Source organism: Salmo trutta, chromosome 27 (genome assembly GCF_901001165.1).
Source record: "Salmo trutta chromosome 27, fSalTru1.1, whole genome shotgun sequence".
Taxonomy (NCBI): Eukaryota; Metazoa; Chordata; class Actinopteri; order Salmoniformes; family Salmonidae; genus Salmo; species Salmo trutta.
The window spans coordinates 17,206,381-17,222,681 of NC_042983.1; the positions used below are offsets into that span (position 1 = coordinate 17,206,381).

At 44.8% G+C, this 16,301-nt stretch overlaps 1 protein-coding gene across 5 annotated transcripts in view; it reads right to left on the reverse strand.

Annotated features, from left to right (window-relative positions):
- The window catches only part of LOC115164464 (smoothelin), a 94,569-nt gene that overhangs the window by 43,071 nt on the left and 35,197 nt on the right, over window positions 1-16,301 (reverse strand). For all 5 annotated transcript variants that reach the window (XM_029716984.1, XM_029716985.1, XM_029716982.1 and 2 more), the window contains exons 5-6: window positions 14,857-14,936; window positions 3,107-3,209 (exon numbers count right to left, since the gene is read on the reverse strand). In XM_029716984.1, the coding sequence (XP_029572844.1) occupies window positions 3,107-3,209; window positions 14,857-14,936 (183 nt within the window). The remainder of the gene's footprint in view (window positions 1-3,106; window positions 3,210-14,856; window positions 14,937-16,301) is intronic.

A 16,301-nucleotide genomic window follows, 5' to 3' on the forward strand; every position in this document is an offset into this window, starting at 1 on the left:
AAAAGATGGAATGTCGGGTCACGTGAGAGGTTGGTTGCTGGAGAACTTGAGGATTGCTGATGAATATGAAAGGTTTCTGCATATGCCAAATCCCCAAGAGCGTGGGAGAGACGTGTGAGCGTCACTGGGTGTACGAGAGGAGACACATGGAGACATAATGGGATGAAGGCATTTCCTCCAGGTCTGACTCAATTCCTGGGCCAGATGTCTACGTGTGCGTATGTGAGAGAAAGCGCCACAACAGTAGGTGGTAACCGAGCAGTAGGAGTGTAGGGGGAAGTGGGGGGGGGGGTGAAATAGAGACTAGGATAAGTACTTCCCCTCCCCCGGTCCCTATCCAACATCCTCCTCCATTCATCAGGAAACTACACTCCAAACAACATTGCAGTGCCCACATCCTCCCTCTCCTAGAGCCAGAGTCTCTCGCTCCGTCTCTCGCTCTCTCAACCTACCTCTTACCCTGTGATGCTCACTGCTCAGTGCCTTTAACTCTGGGTGGCTGTACAGGGACCACAGACAAGCTGCATAAAAGACACCGACAGAGTGGAAATTCACGGTGTCCTTACAAGAGACACATTACATTTACATTTACATTTTAGTCATTTAGCAGACGCTCTTATCCAGAGCGACTTACAGTAGTGAATGCATACATTTCATACATTTAAAAAAAAAAATCGTACTGGCCCCCCGTGGGAATCGAACCAACAACCCTGGCGTTGCAAACACCATTGCAAACGCCATGCTCTACCAACTGAGCCACACATCATTGTATGATAACACATCTCTGCATACCCTAGCTATGTGTCCGATCCAGAGTTCACAAAGCGTGCAGGTCTGTCATTTACAAACCAAATCAGTGAGGTAAAGTCCCATTGTGGCCTAAGACGTCCACAGCCTCCGTAGCTTTTTCAAGACCCTCGAAAGGCCTCCCAGAGCCAGGAGCAGGATGAGGTTCACTTGATTGGTTGATTAAATAGTTATAGACTGGGGTCTGAATAAGAAACATGCTTATTATAGGCATTCACTTCGAAAATCACAACATGGCTGCCTTTCTCACATGAGGCCCTATAAAATAGACCACGTGATCTAATGAAGGCCCCAGTCAACTCCAATGAAAAGAGAACTATAGTTAAAGGGATGATGTTTGTACATCATTGTGTCCAGTCCATTGTGCCCTGTTGTGAGGGTTTCTGGGAATACCCCTACTGCTCTTGGAAAATGGTTTTAAATAACCACACTAGTGCATAATGCAGAGAGCCCCCCTCCCCTAACCCTTCTTTAAATAGCAACAACAACAAAAGCAGTCTTTTCAGTGTCAAGTTCAAATTTGAGGAGTCTGGCTCCCTGTCACTCAGAGTGGCTCAGTGGAACGTGCCATGTCTCTCAAACGGGTAATTTCCTAAATCACAGCCTTGTCACCAACACTGTGGACTGTGAGCATGTATACTTGTGCAAGACATGCTGCTGTATATTTAAGCATGTGTGTGTGTGAGTGTGAGTGTGTGTGTGAAAAGTGAGAGAGAGGTATGTGTGTGTGTGTGGCAGCCAATGTGCCATTGTACACCCCTAATCTTCAAAGTTGAGTTCTCTCTTTCTAGCCACTTCTCTCCTTCTCTCTGTTAAAAAGGACATCTCACCCCCCTTGCCACTGGCCGAACCCACCCCACCCTATCCTATCCTGTTTGTTCCCAGCCACTAACTTCCTGTGTCTTTGTGTATCGGCGTCCATTTCAAACAGCTCCTACCCTCAATCATTCTGCTCTGTGGAGGTCTGCTCCTGCCAGCTGCAGGCCTGGACTTCAACCCGGAACAAATTGAAGGGCGAGGGGAGAGCAAGGAGAGCTGGGTGTTTCTGGTCCATGTCAAGAAAGGATTCTGTTCTAGTTCTGGTATGTGGTTTAAATAGCAGAGGTATCACTACTGGCTGTGGGTTCCCCCTTGAACAGATGATATTCCTGTTCCGTCTCATAACCCCACTACTACCAGACACTGGCTGAGTGGGATGCTGAGGTCCAAGGGCAGGCCAGACCACACGGTGTGCGTCCCAAATGGCACCTTATTCTCATAGGCTCGTAGGGCTCTGGTCAAATGTAGTGCACTATATAGGGAATAGGGTGCTATTTGGGACGTACACCATGATTTAAGTATTAGAGGCGGGTATATTTTTTCAACAAATACTCACTTCACATTCAGGCATTCAAATCAGTATGGGCGTAAACAAATGATCTATTCTACTGCATGCTTCACTCAACTATTCCTCTCTCCTATATCCTGCTCTTTCACTCTAGCCCTTTATCGGTCCTTTCTCATTTAAACATTTACATTTCGATCACTTTGTGTAGGGAGTGGGTGTACAAGGCAAAAGGTCATGGGTGAAGATAGCACACCTACAGTAAAGCATTCACTGTGTTTGCTAACAGTGGTTAATGAAATGACTACACACCCAAAACCAGAGTGTTAGTCCCATGACTGTGGTGCCTCTAACCTCAAAATAAAAAGGAGGAGCTAAACCAATGTGACCGACCGACCGCCTCAGCTCCACTCCCCTCCAGCAGAATGGCTCTATTGATTGGCTATTTTCACTAGCAGGCCAGAGGAAATTGCATCTAAGTGCATAAGTGTGGAAATACCGGAAATTATTTCAATCAATTATGTGTTTAAGTAGAATTTCCTATCCAAACTTGACCCTTAAACTAATGCAAACATGATCATAAAAGCATGTCATATATAGAACAGAGATTTAAATGGCAGGAAGCATATAAACTGTGTCTGAGTGCACCTGTGCGTGCCTGTGTGCGTGCGTGTGTGTGTGTGTGTGTGTGGGTCCCGTGTGGCTCAGTTGGTAGAGCATGGGGTTTGCAACGCCAGGGTTGTGGGTTCGTTTCCCACGGGGGACCAGTATGGAGAATAAAAAAAATGTATGAAATGTATGCAAGTCGCTCTGGATAAGAGCGTCTGCTAAATGACTAAAATGTGTGTGTGTGTGTGTGTGTGTGTGTGTGTGTGTGTGTGTGTGTGTGTGTGTGTGTGTGTGTTGGACCTATGGACAGGCTGAGAGGAAAGGAACAGTCAACCACTCATTCAGATGGTCTTTGACGTTGCTCACCTGTCCTATGTAGCTCTCTGCCCTGCTGCGTCTGGTGGCTGCGCAGCTCCCGGATCTGTGACTTGATTCTCTCTCGCTCACCAAAGCTCTCCCTCTCTGTGTCCTGCAGAAACAACACAGTAAATCAGAGACACTTGGTGCTTTTCAATGCATCAATGCAGAGACAACGGAGTTGAGACGAGGGCATTTAGTTCTTTTCACAGGCAGTATGACATAGACAGAACACAGTCAGTCAGCCCAGCTACAACAGTGAGCTGATCCCATCCCATCCCTCTCAGTGGTCTGATCAGAAGATATGTAAAACCATCAGGTGCACAAAGTCCTCTGTCTGTATAGGTCAATCAGAACAGTGTTGTGTATCAGGGTCAAACACTCCTCAAAAGAGAGAGGCCATGATGAGGCCCTGCCTACGGATGAGATGATAAGACAGCTGTTGGCTGCCTCTACCCTGTCCCTGTTCACCCAGGGAGAGACACAGCGCAGCACAACACACCCTGAGAGCCAGGCAGGTAAATCAACCAACCAACCATCCCATAATACTTTGAAGCTGGATTCTACACCAAGGGAGTTAGTGAGCCAGCTGTATGGACACGGCCTTCTGTTGGGGGTAATGATTGAACTGTGCTGGGTTGGGTTAGCATCTGCCTGACCTCTCTGACCCCTCATTCCTCCACCTTAGGCTGCCGTGTCAGTAACATCTGTTCCTCAGTACAGACAGAGCAGTACACACTGCACAGCCAGCCCAGACATGAGAAACACACAAGGCCTCAAAATCTGCTATGAGAGAGGAAAGACACAGTAGGAGGGAGACGGTAGAATCGAGAGCACAACGTTTCGGCATATGGAGAGGAAATGGGAGGTGGAGACAGAAGGAGAGAGAAAGGGAGCGATGTAGAGGCTGCCACTGCTGTAGGCCCCTGCTGCCTGACCTTGAGAGACTCTACAGGAGGAGCAGCTGTACAAACACCAAGGCCAACACACGCACGGACACACACACAACCACACTCTCCCTCCTACATACGACCACACTCTCCCTCCAGTGCACCCCAAACCTCTCCACTGAAGTGCATCTGTGTGGAAAAGGATTGGGTGGTTTTATGGGCTTTCTACACACGCTTATTTAGAAATATATAAATAACTTCCCAGTTTTTCTTCATAACCACAAGGTATTTGGCATATTGCATCCAGGAATAGTCAAACCAGATCTGTGTCTGGTTCACTGGTCTATAAACGGGTATCATGAGAAATACTTTTCCCTGAAACGACATAATGCCAGAATTACAGCAGAGTGCCACTACTAATACATGTACACCGAGTGTAACGAAGTACAGACACACACACACACACACACACACACACACACACACACACACACACACACACACACACACACACACACACAGACACACACACACAGACACACACACACAGAGGTGGTGGTGGTTACGGAGGGACACGTGAATTACAAGACACAGCCCTGGAGCATACTTGATTCAAATCCACCATCTTTAAACAAACACGGTACATTTGCTTAATGTACGTTATCCTGGGGCTGATAAAGGTGTCAGAAACTTGGAGGTTAAAAATCACAGCCTTGTGAGTACAGTCAATCAAATCAGGCTGTGATCAGAGGGAGGTGAGAGTGTCAGGTGAGGGAGTGAACAAACACAAAGCCTGGAACCACACAAACAAACCTGAGCAAGAGAGGGAGGGAGGGATGGATGGAAAAGGAGAGAGCTTAATCACTTGTTAGCCTGTGTCTGATGAGCCAGGACCAGACTTTGACTATAGCAAAAAAACACCCCAAACCTGAATAGCTAATCCAGAGAAAATGTCAGAAAGAAAAAATATAGAAGAATGAGAGAAGTTGCTTTAATATACTCTCTCCCTGAGGAAGGTTCTTCATTCAAAGAAGCTGAGGGGAAATAATGACGTTTGAGCTGGAATACCCCCATCTACCCCTCTTTTTCACTTTCCTCCCCTCAGCTGCCACGAACAGGAGACAAACACCCAGACAGTGATCATTTCACAGCTCCCTTATACCACAGGGAACATACTTCTCACAGAGACAGAAAGAAGGAAAACATTGATAGTGGTGTTTGAGAGAGAAAGAGAGAGAGCAGGGGTGTATTCATTAATCGCAGATCTTTGCAAAATGTTTGGTCTGTTGCAAAACGTTTTGTAACGGAAACCGTTTACTCCAAACGGAAAACGTTTTGCGTTTCTATTGGACAAATTCAGGTAGGTCCCTCCGCGTTTTGTTCCGTTTTATTCCGTTTGCTTCTTTTAGCAAGAGGTAAACGGTCTCCGTTGCAAAACATGCAACAGACCAAACATTTTGCAATGGTCTGCGACTAATGAATACACCCAAGATAATCCCATCCCAGGACCTGTTGCCAATCCCACGCTGTCATCACTGGCATCTGGCCCAGGCTGACAGTGCAGACCTGACAGAGTGGAACTGAGGCAGTCCCACTGCAGCACCCTGGCCTCATCAGCTCTTAGGCCTCAGAATCGGAGCTGAGCTCATCTCCTGTGGTGCTCGTGGCCTCACCATACGGGTTCACGAGTCTGTTTGGGTCGGTCAGGATTGTAATTGTGAAAGCTCTGGCCCGTAAACGCACAAAAATGACAACTGTCCTTTGGCCTGACCACAGCCAAGGCGTGGGCCATCTGGACTCATCTGAACCCTCAGAGCCACAGAAACAACAATGAGGCCAAACAGGCACGGAGCAGAGGCAGACTACTACGGATTACTGCACCACCCAGAGTAGAGCAGAGCAGAGGCAGCTCAACTAAACCAGGGATTACTTCAGCTACCTGGGTTAGAATGGACACATTTTCCAAGAAAGCAGAATCCATTATTGTGCAAATGAGGTCAGAATGCGATGAGGTCAGGCTCTCCTCTCCATGGCTCTCTAAGGGAAGTTTGACAGGGTCATTTTCCATGACTTCATGGCAAAGCCTGAGGAACCACACACACTTGGCCGACCTCCAGTAAGTGAAATACATTAGCAGGAATGAAGTAGCAATCCTTTCTGCATCACACACACTCAGAGAATTCACCCATAAACCTCATTCCCGTTTTTCACTTACCCACACATCATTCAAAGTCCAGTTAAAGCCGTTTCTCCCTCCCTCCATCCAACTCTCAATTTTTGCCATCCATCTCCCTTTGCGTGTCGGTTTCTTTTCCCCTTTCTCCATCATCCATCCTCTCACTACAGGAGATTTTACTTACCATTATACTTGTTATCATAAACTGCTAGTCTCAGTTTGTTACAGGTTTATGATCATATCAGTAAACAAACAGAGTCTCTGCCCCCAGTCTGGTCTACCTCACCTGCTCCCTTCAACATACACCTGGCCATGGAGACAGATCTGATACATTACCATTTTGTAAAGTTGCAACAATGTACCAAAAATACACACCTGTATAATATTTACTATGGATTTCTGAAACCAACTGATAGAAACGGTCTAAATGACTGCCCAATTATCCCAAAATTAAACCTCAGTTAAACCTTAGAGGCAGCTCCTCGGGTCTCAGCGCAATGAGAAACAAAAAGAAACAGGCACGAATTGCGTAAAGAGAAATAGATAGAATTTGATAAGGAGGAAAAAAGTCTGAAAAAAGGACAGGTATTCAGAGAGGAGAACTAGGTCTGTGAGAGTGGAAGAACTAGAATGTGTCATTTACCTTCTTTCCCTGGCTCTGCTACCTGTCTGTCTGTCTTCTCTCTCTCGCTCTGCTCTCGCTCTGCTACCTGTCTGTCTGTCTGCTCTCGCTCTGCTCTCGCTCTGCTCTCGCTCTAGTAGTCATGACATCCTCTACTCTACCTCTCCACTCCCTCAGTCACCACACACACTCCTACATACCACACGCACCCACCAGCAGGCCACTCCCTCCACTTCCCTTCCCTTCCCTCCCCTTCTGTCTCCACAGGGCTCCTTCTAAGCCTCCTTCTCCCTCCCCCTCTCCTTCCTCTCGATATCGCAATCCTTAAGACGTCCGTACACATAGGTTCTGTTTGAACCTAGCAGAACTCTAGGCATACTCCCTAAAGATCTTCAATTGAAAAATGGCACTATTACTGTTGTTGGTCCCCCTTGAGCCACTGTAGCAACAACATAGCCAGTAACACTTCTTCAAAATAGTCAGAATTAAGCTAAGATAAATCAAGAAATCTGTATTTAATTTTTACGTTTTTTGCAGAGGAGGTCGCAGTCTGCCGAACACCAAAATGAACAAAAACATCACAAAATATGCAGTTTTGACGGGGAAACATCCGACAGGCTTTACAGGTTAGCAGGTCGCCTGGTTGACAAGTTAACTTTTGACACACTCTTTTCACCAAGGTATACTCCATTGTTTTTGTGATGAATGAGTCTGCCTTAATTGGCATGTTACTTCAGACAAAATATACATTTAGCATGAGACATCTGCACAGCTGAATTCAAAAAAATATATATATATATTTTTTTTTGTCCCACAAAAGTCGTTTTTTCTTGCCAACATTCCTTCACCCATACATGTAATTACATTTTTGAGGTGCTAGGTGTGCAAACTTCTCTTTCCTTACCATATGGAAACTGTTACCTCAGCTATCCTCTCTCAATTCAAGCACATTCATTATAAACATAGTCATCAATAACCACTAGCAGGCCTACTGGTATGTGGCGAAAAACTAAGCATACATCAACAGTCGAAATAAAATAACTCCATTCTTGAACATGTATATACATATTTCTCATTTGAATGTGAGATGAAGGAGATATACTGCTTTGACATACACTATGTGTCAGCAGCTGATCACTACACTCCACGTGTCTGTAGTTTGCTGCCGTAGACCTTTTCTCTCTCGCCCCGTGTGTGTGTGTACTGTATACATACACACACACACACACACACACAGTATACATCTATACACACACTGTATATATGTACACACACACACACACACACACACACACACACATATATACAGTAACAGTTGAAAGTTTGGACACACCTACTCATTCAAGGGTTTTTCTTTATTTTTACTATTTTCTACACTGTAGAATAATAGTGAAGACATCACAACTATGAAATAACACATATGAAATCATGTAGTAACCAAAAAAGTGTTAAACAAATCAAAAAATATTTTGTATTTTAGATTCTTCAAAGTAGCCACCCTTTGCCTTGATAACAGTTTTACACACTCTTGGCATTCTCTCAACCAGCTTCACCTGGAATGCTTTTCCAACAGTCTTGAAGGAGTTCCCACATATGCTGAGCACTTGTTGGCTGCAAACTATCTCAATTGGGTTGAGGTCGGGTGATTGTGGAGGCCAGGTCATCTGATGCAGCACTCCATCACGCTCCTTCTTGGTAAAATAGCCCTTAAACACCTGGAGGTGTGTTGGGTCATTGTCCTGTTGAAAAACAAATGACACTCCCACTAAGCACAAACCAGATGGGATGGCGTATTTCTGCAGAATGCTCTGGTAGCCATGCTGTTTAAGTGTGCCTTGAATTCTAAATAGATCACTGACAGTGTCACCAGCAAAGCACCCCCACACCATCACACCTCCTCCTCCATGCTTCACGGTGGGAACCACACATGCAGAGATCATCCGTTCACCTACTCTGCATCTCACAAAGACACGGCTGTTGGAACCAAAAATCTCAAACTTGGACTCATCAGATCAAAGGACAGATTTCCACCTGTCTAATGTCCATTGCTTGTGTTTCTTGGCCCAAGCAAGTCTCTTCTTCTTATTGGTGTCCTTTAGTAGTGGTTTCTTTGCAGCAATTCAACCATGAAGGCTGGATTCACGCAGTCTCCTATGAACAGTTGATGTTGAGATGTGTCTGTTACTTGAACTCTGTGAAGCATTTATTTGGGCTGCAGTTTCTGAGACTGATAACTCTAATGAACTTATCCTCTGCAGCAGAGGTAACTCTGGGTCTTCCTTTCCTGTGGCGGTCCTCATGAGAGCCAGTTTCATCATAGCGCTTGATGGTTTTTGCGACTGCACTTGAAGAAACAAAGTTCTTGACATTTTCAAGTTTTACTGACGTTCATGTCTTAAAGTAATAATGGACTGTCATTTCTCTTTGCTTATTTGAGGTATTCTTGCCATAATATGGACTTGGTCTTTTACCAAACAGGGCTATCTTCTGTATACCACCCCTACCTTGTCACAACACAACTGATTGGCTGAAACGCATTAAGGAGGAAATAAATTCCACAAATTAACTTTTAACAAGGCACACCTGTTAATTGAAATGCATTCCAGGTGACTACCCCATGAAGCTGGTTGAGAGAATTATTTACATTTAAGTCATTTAGCAGACGCTCTTATCCAGAGCGACTTACAAATTGGTGCCAAGAATGCCAAGAGTGTGCAAAGCTGTCATCAAGGCAAAGGGTGGCTACTTTGAAGAATCTCAAATATAAAATATATCAATTGCCCTCAGCTATGTTTAGACTCTTGTTGTTCATGTTTTGCTGTGTTCTAGTGTACTATGGAATATATTGCTTTCTTATTCTTGACACTTCTCCCAGCCATATTTAAGGTTAGAACTACCTTTCTAAGTGTTCTGATACTTCTAGCTTGGAGTTAAATGTTTATGATAACATAGCTACAGTATTTCACTTTAAAGTGTGTATAGTATTGCTTACTAGGTGTGTCCAATCAATTTTAACCACTCCCTCTTCAAATTAGGGTTAATTGGAAAAGCTGTTAAAAAGAGAACATTGTATTATTTCTTTGTACTCCCTGACGAAGACCCTGCAGCCAAAACGCGTCGGATTTTTAAAAACATTGTTTCTATTGAACATGCCATACTAATAAAGGCATTTTAATCAATTATATGAAGAGTGCCTTGGTCCTCCTTTCTTTTTGATGACCAACTCACCCCTTTTACCAAAGAGCACCTTCTGTCTACCAACATTTACTATTGTGTACCTTAGTAGCGCTTCCCTTCCTCCTCTTTCATATATTTTGATTTGTTTAACACTTTTTTGGTGACTACATGATTCCATGTGTTATTTCATAGTGTTGATGTCTTTACTATTATTCTACAATATAGAAAATAGTAGAAATAAAGAAAAACCCTGGAATGAGTAGGTGTGTCCAAACTTTTGACTGGTACTGTATATCTATGTGAACTATAAACCATTATCTGGGGCCTCCATCTGCCTGGGGAAAATTGAGCGCAGCTCAAAGAGATTCGCTCCTGTGATGCATGGAAGGAGCCCTGCTGCCAGTTGCTGCTGTTGTTGTAGGCCACAGCCCCATTACATACAGAGCAGACTGACTCAAGACAGACTGCTGGAGCACAGCTGGTGGGCTGGATGTGTCTGTCTGCCCCCATCACCCCATACACCCCACATGTAGCCCCTCTCTGACAGCATGAGGGCCATGTCAGCCCCTCCACCTGAGAGGATGCAGGCATTGTGCCCCATGACCTGAAAAACGCTATTGCTTCTTCCTGACTAGAACGCGAGACTCCAAACATACAGACTCAAAGAAACACAGACACTGGCTCAGATATCCAATGCATATGGGGCCCACTCCAACATTGACAACTAGACAGCCAAGAACAAGAACAGCCACATACAGAGTATACCATACAACCTTTCTAGATTGTTCTAACCATTAGTTCTTATCTGCTAGATGTGTGGTCTGAATTGTTACCTCCAACATTTTACAATTGCATAGTTTCACACAATACTAAATCCAGTATATGTTGCCAAAATATATGACAAACAAAACCAGACCTAAAGGAAATACAGTTTATGAAGGAACAAAAGGTGACTAACTAATCTTAAAGCCTTTTGTTAGGAAGCAACACAAGACTACTAGAGCGTTAAGCATTGCTACATCGTAGTTACTGTATAGCCACAAGTACTTTACATTAAGATTTTAGTCATTTAGCAGACGCTCTTATCCAGAGCAACTTACAGTACTGAGTTCATACATTTCCATACTTTTTTTTCATACTATAGTATACTATGGAATAAATAATATATGGTATAAATACTATAGTATTCACTGTAGTGTTTTTGCAGACTTTACTGTAGTATACTGTAGTATTTTTACTGTAGTATTTACTGTAGTACACAGTAGTATTTACAATTAACTATAGTTTAAATATTGTAGTAACGGAAAAAAGTTAAGAACAAATTCTTATTTACAGTGTTGGCCTACACCGGCCAAACCCAGACGACGCTGGGCCAATTGTGCGCCGCCTTATGGGACTCCCAATCACGGTCGGTTGTGATGCAGCCTGGAATCGAACCAGGGTGTCTGTAGTGACACCTTTAGCACTGAGATGCAGTGACTTAGAGCGCTGTGGCACTCGGGAGCCCCTAAATACTATAGTAATGTATTATTTTAGCAAAATGTAGTGTACTGTAGTGTTTACTCTATTGTTATTGCAGACATCACTGTAGTATTTTTGTTTTATTATCTTTGACATAGAAGTGAAGGCCTACCAGGAAACCTACCAGAGAAATACTAAAATAGCACATTTTCTATAACCTGTAGGTAGGTAGGACTGGGGTCTGAACAGAGAGTTCAAAGCTTCTGCTCTTTTCTATAACCCGCAGGGAACACAATACTTGGTATGTAGGTTTCTAATTTATGGGTGGCACAAATTGGAGGATGGGGGAGGGGAATAGGCAGAGTAAATGCAAATTCAATACTGTAGTATTTACTATAGTTTAGTGCTGAGCGATGAACCAAAATGTCTGTTATTTTTTCAACAAGGAATTGACCAACGTCGGTTCAATCATTTTAATTCCATTTTGTTTGGGGTTTTTTTTGGGGGGGGGGGCTTGATGCGCAGGTTCTCTAGAGATAAATCAGATCAAGCCCGAACTGTGAGAAAGAGCAATCGAGAGGGATAGAAAAACAGCTGCTTCGCGAGGTATCTCTACCTGAAAATACATGATCTTTGATTGATATTTGGTATTCAGCAGTCATACAAGTATACCTTATTTACTTTGAAGAACTACAAAATAGTGATTTTGTCAGACAACATAGGCAGAGATGAGATGATGACTTGGAATGAGATAATAAAGTCATCAAATGAAATAAATGTAATATCCAAAACTGTCACACCCTGATCTGTTTCACCTGTCTTGTGCTTGTCTCCACCCCCTCCAGGTGTCACCCATTTCCCCCGTTATCCCCTGTGCATTTATTCCTGTGTTTTCTATTTGTCTGTTGCCAGTTCATCTTGTCTCGTCAAGCCTACCAGCGTTTTTCCCCATACTCCTGTTTTTCTCTCTAGTCCCTGTTTTCTAGTTTTCCTGGTTTTGACCATTCTGCCTGCCCTAACCTTGCCTGCCGTTCTGTACCTTTCAGACTCTGCTCTGGATTACTGACCTCTGCCTGCCCTTGACCTGGCGTTTGCCTGCCCCGTTTTTGTAATAAACGTTTGTTACTTTCGAACTGTCTGCATCTGGGTCTTATCCTGAGGTCTGATACAAAACAACTGAAATGTTTTATTAAAGTCATTTTTATAATCAAATCGAAATCGAACCAGCCTAAAAGAAGCCCTAATCGCTCAGCACTACTAAAAGTGTCATGTTTTTACGGACTGTAGTGTTTTTTTGGACATTACTATAGTATTTACAACAGTGCTTTTTTGCGGATAATACTGTAGTATTAACATTCTATAGTAAGTACTACACATGATCGAGGGATACTACAATTTGTAGTATAGTATTCTAGAGTATACTACAGTTTACTATAGGATTCTATAATAAGTACTGTAGTATTCTATAGTAAACTGTAGTATTTTTTCATGTTGGTACAGCTTCCCGGCTGAGCATACAGCCTAACCCACATCACCAAACCAATTCTTACAGGAATGACGGCATACAATAGGAATTAACTTTACCCAACAGAGATCCTGTCTTTAGAAAACAGAGCATTCATCAGGGAGTACAGACACTGATCAAGCAACAGTGATAAGATAGCATCTGGCCCCTGGCAAGCAGTTCTGAAAAATGATTACGTTGTTACTATTACGTCTTTCAGCATTATCAGCACATAAACTCATCAATCTGCAATGCTTTCACAGGAAACTACTGTCCTATTGAATTTAACTGTAGCTATTAGGGTTATGAATACAGTAGTTCCCTTCACTGACCACAAGGGGGCCTCTCTTAACCAAATGTGTAAAGGGCTTTGACATGCAAAGCCTCAAGTCTGAAAGGGTGAAAGAGAAAACGAGAGAGGTGAGAAGGAGGAATATAGAATGGGAGAGAGACTACATCACTCTTCCCTTCCAATCTCCGACAGACAGACGGACAGATAGGCACGCACAGACATGCCCAAGTTCTGGTTGCCACACATAATCAAAACATAATCATTTCCCTTCAGTGTGATGTGAGAGTGTGGAGAGTGACAGCCTGGGTAACTAGCAGTGTGTAGAATGACAGGCCTGGTTCGCAGGGTGTTCTTATCACCAAGGATTTACTGCCTATATCAATCACCAGAGCCTGAGCAAATCTACTCTCCTCTGTCTCTGGGTGTACTTAGCCAGAAATGAATGAGGTATGAAGAATGAAAATACATTCCTTGCGTCGTGGCAGCCACTTTGGCGCAAGCTCGTCTGCGTGTCTGTCAGTTTATGTGTTTGGAACATGGTGAAGAGAAGACACAGTCATGAGACAGACAGTGTCTGACGGAGTCACATGCCTGGGTGTTGTTGTTGTCTGCATTCTTCATTGTGGCAGCACAAAACCTAAATGGTCACTGTTCTCTGCAAACATATACTCAACACCCACAACTGAGTCTGTACTGCTAATTAAAGTTGACGTGTAAGTTGCAACATGATCTCTCTTCATATAAAAAAGTTTGAGGCATTGACAGCCAGCCAGATCGCAGCCCCAATCAGTTCATCACCTTCCCATTTATCTATATTTCATACAGCTGTCATAATCAAACCTGTTTGCCACCTCCGCTCCCACACTGTACTCTCCCCTTCTCTCTCTCTCTCTCTCTCTCTCTCTCTCTCTCTCTCTCTCTCTCTCTCTCCCCACTCTGTACTCAACCCTTCTCTCTCTCTCTCCCCCACTCTGGACTCACCCCCCCCCCCTCTCTCTCTCTCTCTCTCTCTCTCTCTCCCCCACTCTCTCTCTCCCCCACTCTGGACTCAACCCTTCTCTCTCTCTCTCCCCCACTCTGGACTCAACCCTTCTCTCTCTCTCTCTCCCCCACTCTGAACTCAACCCTTCTCTCTCTCTCCCCCACTCTGGACTCAACCCTTCTCTCTCTCTCTCCCCCACTCTGGACTCAACCCTTCTCTCTCTCTCTCTCTCCCACTCTGGACTCAACCCTTCTCTCTCTCTCTCTCTTCCACTCTGGACTCACCCCTTCTCTCTCTCTCTCTCTCTCTCTCTCTCTCTCTCTCTCTCTCTCCTCTCTCTCTCTCTCTCTCTCTCTCTCTCTCTCTCTCTCCCTCCCTCCCTCCCTCCCTCCCTCCTCCTCCTACCCCCTGGACTCACCCCTTCTCTCTCTCTCAATCTCTCCCCCACTCTGGACTCACCCCTTCTCTCTCTCTCCCCACTCTGTACTCTCTCTTTCTCTCCCCACTCTGTACTCTCTCTCTTTCTCTCCCCACTCTGTACTCTCTCTCTCCACTCTGTACTCTCTCCCCACTCTGTACTCTCTCTCTCTCCCCACTCTGTACTCTCTCTCTCTCCCCACTCTGTACTCTCTCCCCACCTCACTCACTCACTCACCCCTGCTCCCAGGCTGTTTTGGAGATCCAGGCCCTCAGACTCCAGGCATTGGCCAGTGGTCCTCCCTTTCTGCCCTGTACCTGAAACACACACCACATCCAACTGGTTACACAGAACACATACACATGCCTCAACTATAGCCACACACCTTGAGTTGGGAGAAAGAGGTGGCCTGTGTGGTTATTCTGGTGACGACTGAGTACTGACTGATGAGGGGGGAGACGATACAAACCTATCAAATCTCCAATGGGAGCCGAGGAGGTGCTAAAGTGGCTTATTTGTCAAGACAGGAGCTTACTACTGAATGAACAACCAGAGAGGGTGAGAAGGACAGAGAACAAGTGGGTTAAAATAGAGAGAGGATAGTACTCTAATAATCCTGTACCCTGTTTCCCAGAGGTTCTCCCTTTCTCTCTTCCTCTCTCTATTTTAACCCACTTGTTCTCTGTCCTTCTCACCCTCTCTGGCTTGTTCATTCAGTAGTAAGCTCCTCATCTCTGTTCCTTCTCCTCCTCCTCTACCTCAATCTCTGTTCCTTCTCCTCCTCTACCTCCATCTCTGTTCCTTCTCCTCCTCCTCTCTACCTCCATCTCTGTTCCTTCTCCTCCTCCTCTACCTCCATCTCTGTTCCTTCTCCTCCTCCCCTACCTCAATCTCTGTTCCTTCCCCTCCTCTACCTCAATCTCTGTTCCTTCTCCTCCATCTCTGTTTCTTCTCTTCCTCCATCTCTGTTCCTTCTCCTCCTCCTCTACCTCAATCTCTGTTCCTTCTCCTCCATCTCTGTTTCTTCTCTTCCTCCATCTCTGTTCCTTCCCCTCCTCCTCTACCTCCATCTCTGTTCCTTCTCCTCATCTCTGTTTCTTCTCTACCTCCATCTCTGTTCCTTCTCCTCCTCCTCTACCGCCATCTCTGTTCCTTCTCCTTCTCCTCTACCTCCATCTCTGTTCCTTCTCCTCCTCCTCTACCTCCATCTCTGTTCCTTCTCCTCCTCTACCTCCATCTCTGTTCCTTCTCCTCCTCCTCTACCTCCATCTCTGTTCCTTCTCCACCTCAATCTCTGTTCCTTCTTCTCCATCTCTGTTTCTTCTCTTCCTCCATCTCTGTTCCTTCTCCTCCTCCTCTACCTCCATCTCTGTTCCTTCTCCTCATCTCTGTTTCTTCTCTACCTCCATCTCTGTTCCTTCTCCTCCTCCTCTACCGCCATCTCTGTTCCTTCTCCTTCTCCTCTACCTCCATCTCTGTTCCTTCTCCTCCTCCTCTACCTCCATCTCTGTTCCTTCTCCTCCTCTACCTCCATCTCTGTTCCTTCTCCTCCTCCTCTACCTCCATCTCTGTTCCTTCTCCACCTCAATCTCTGTTCCTTCTTCTCCATCTCTGTTTCTTCTCTTCCTCCATCTCTGTTCCTTCTCCTCCTCCTCTACCTCAATCTCTGTTCCTTCTCCTCC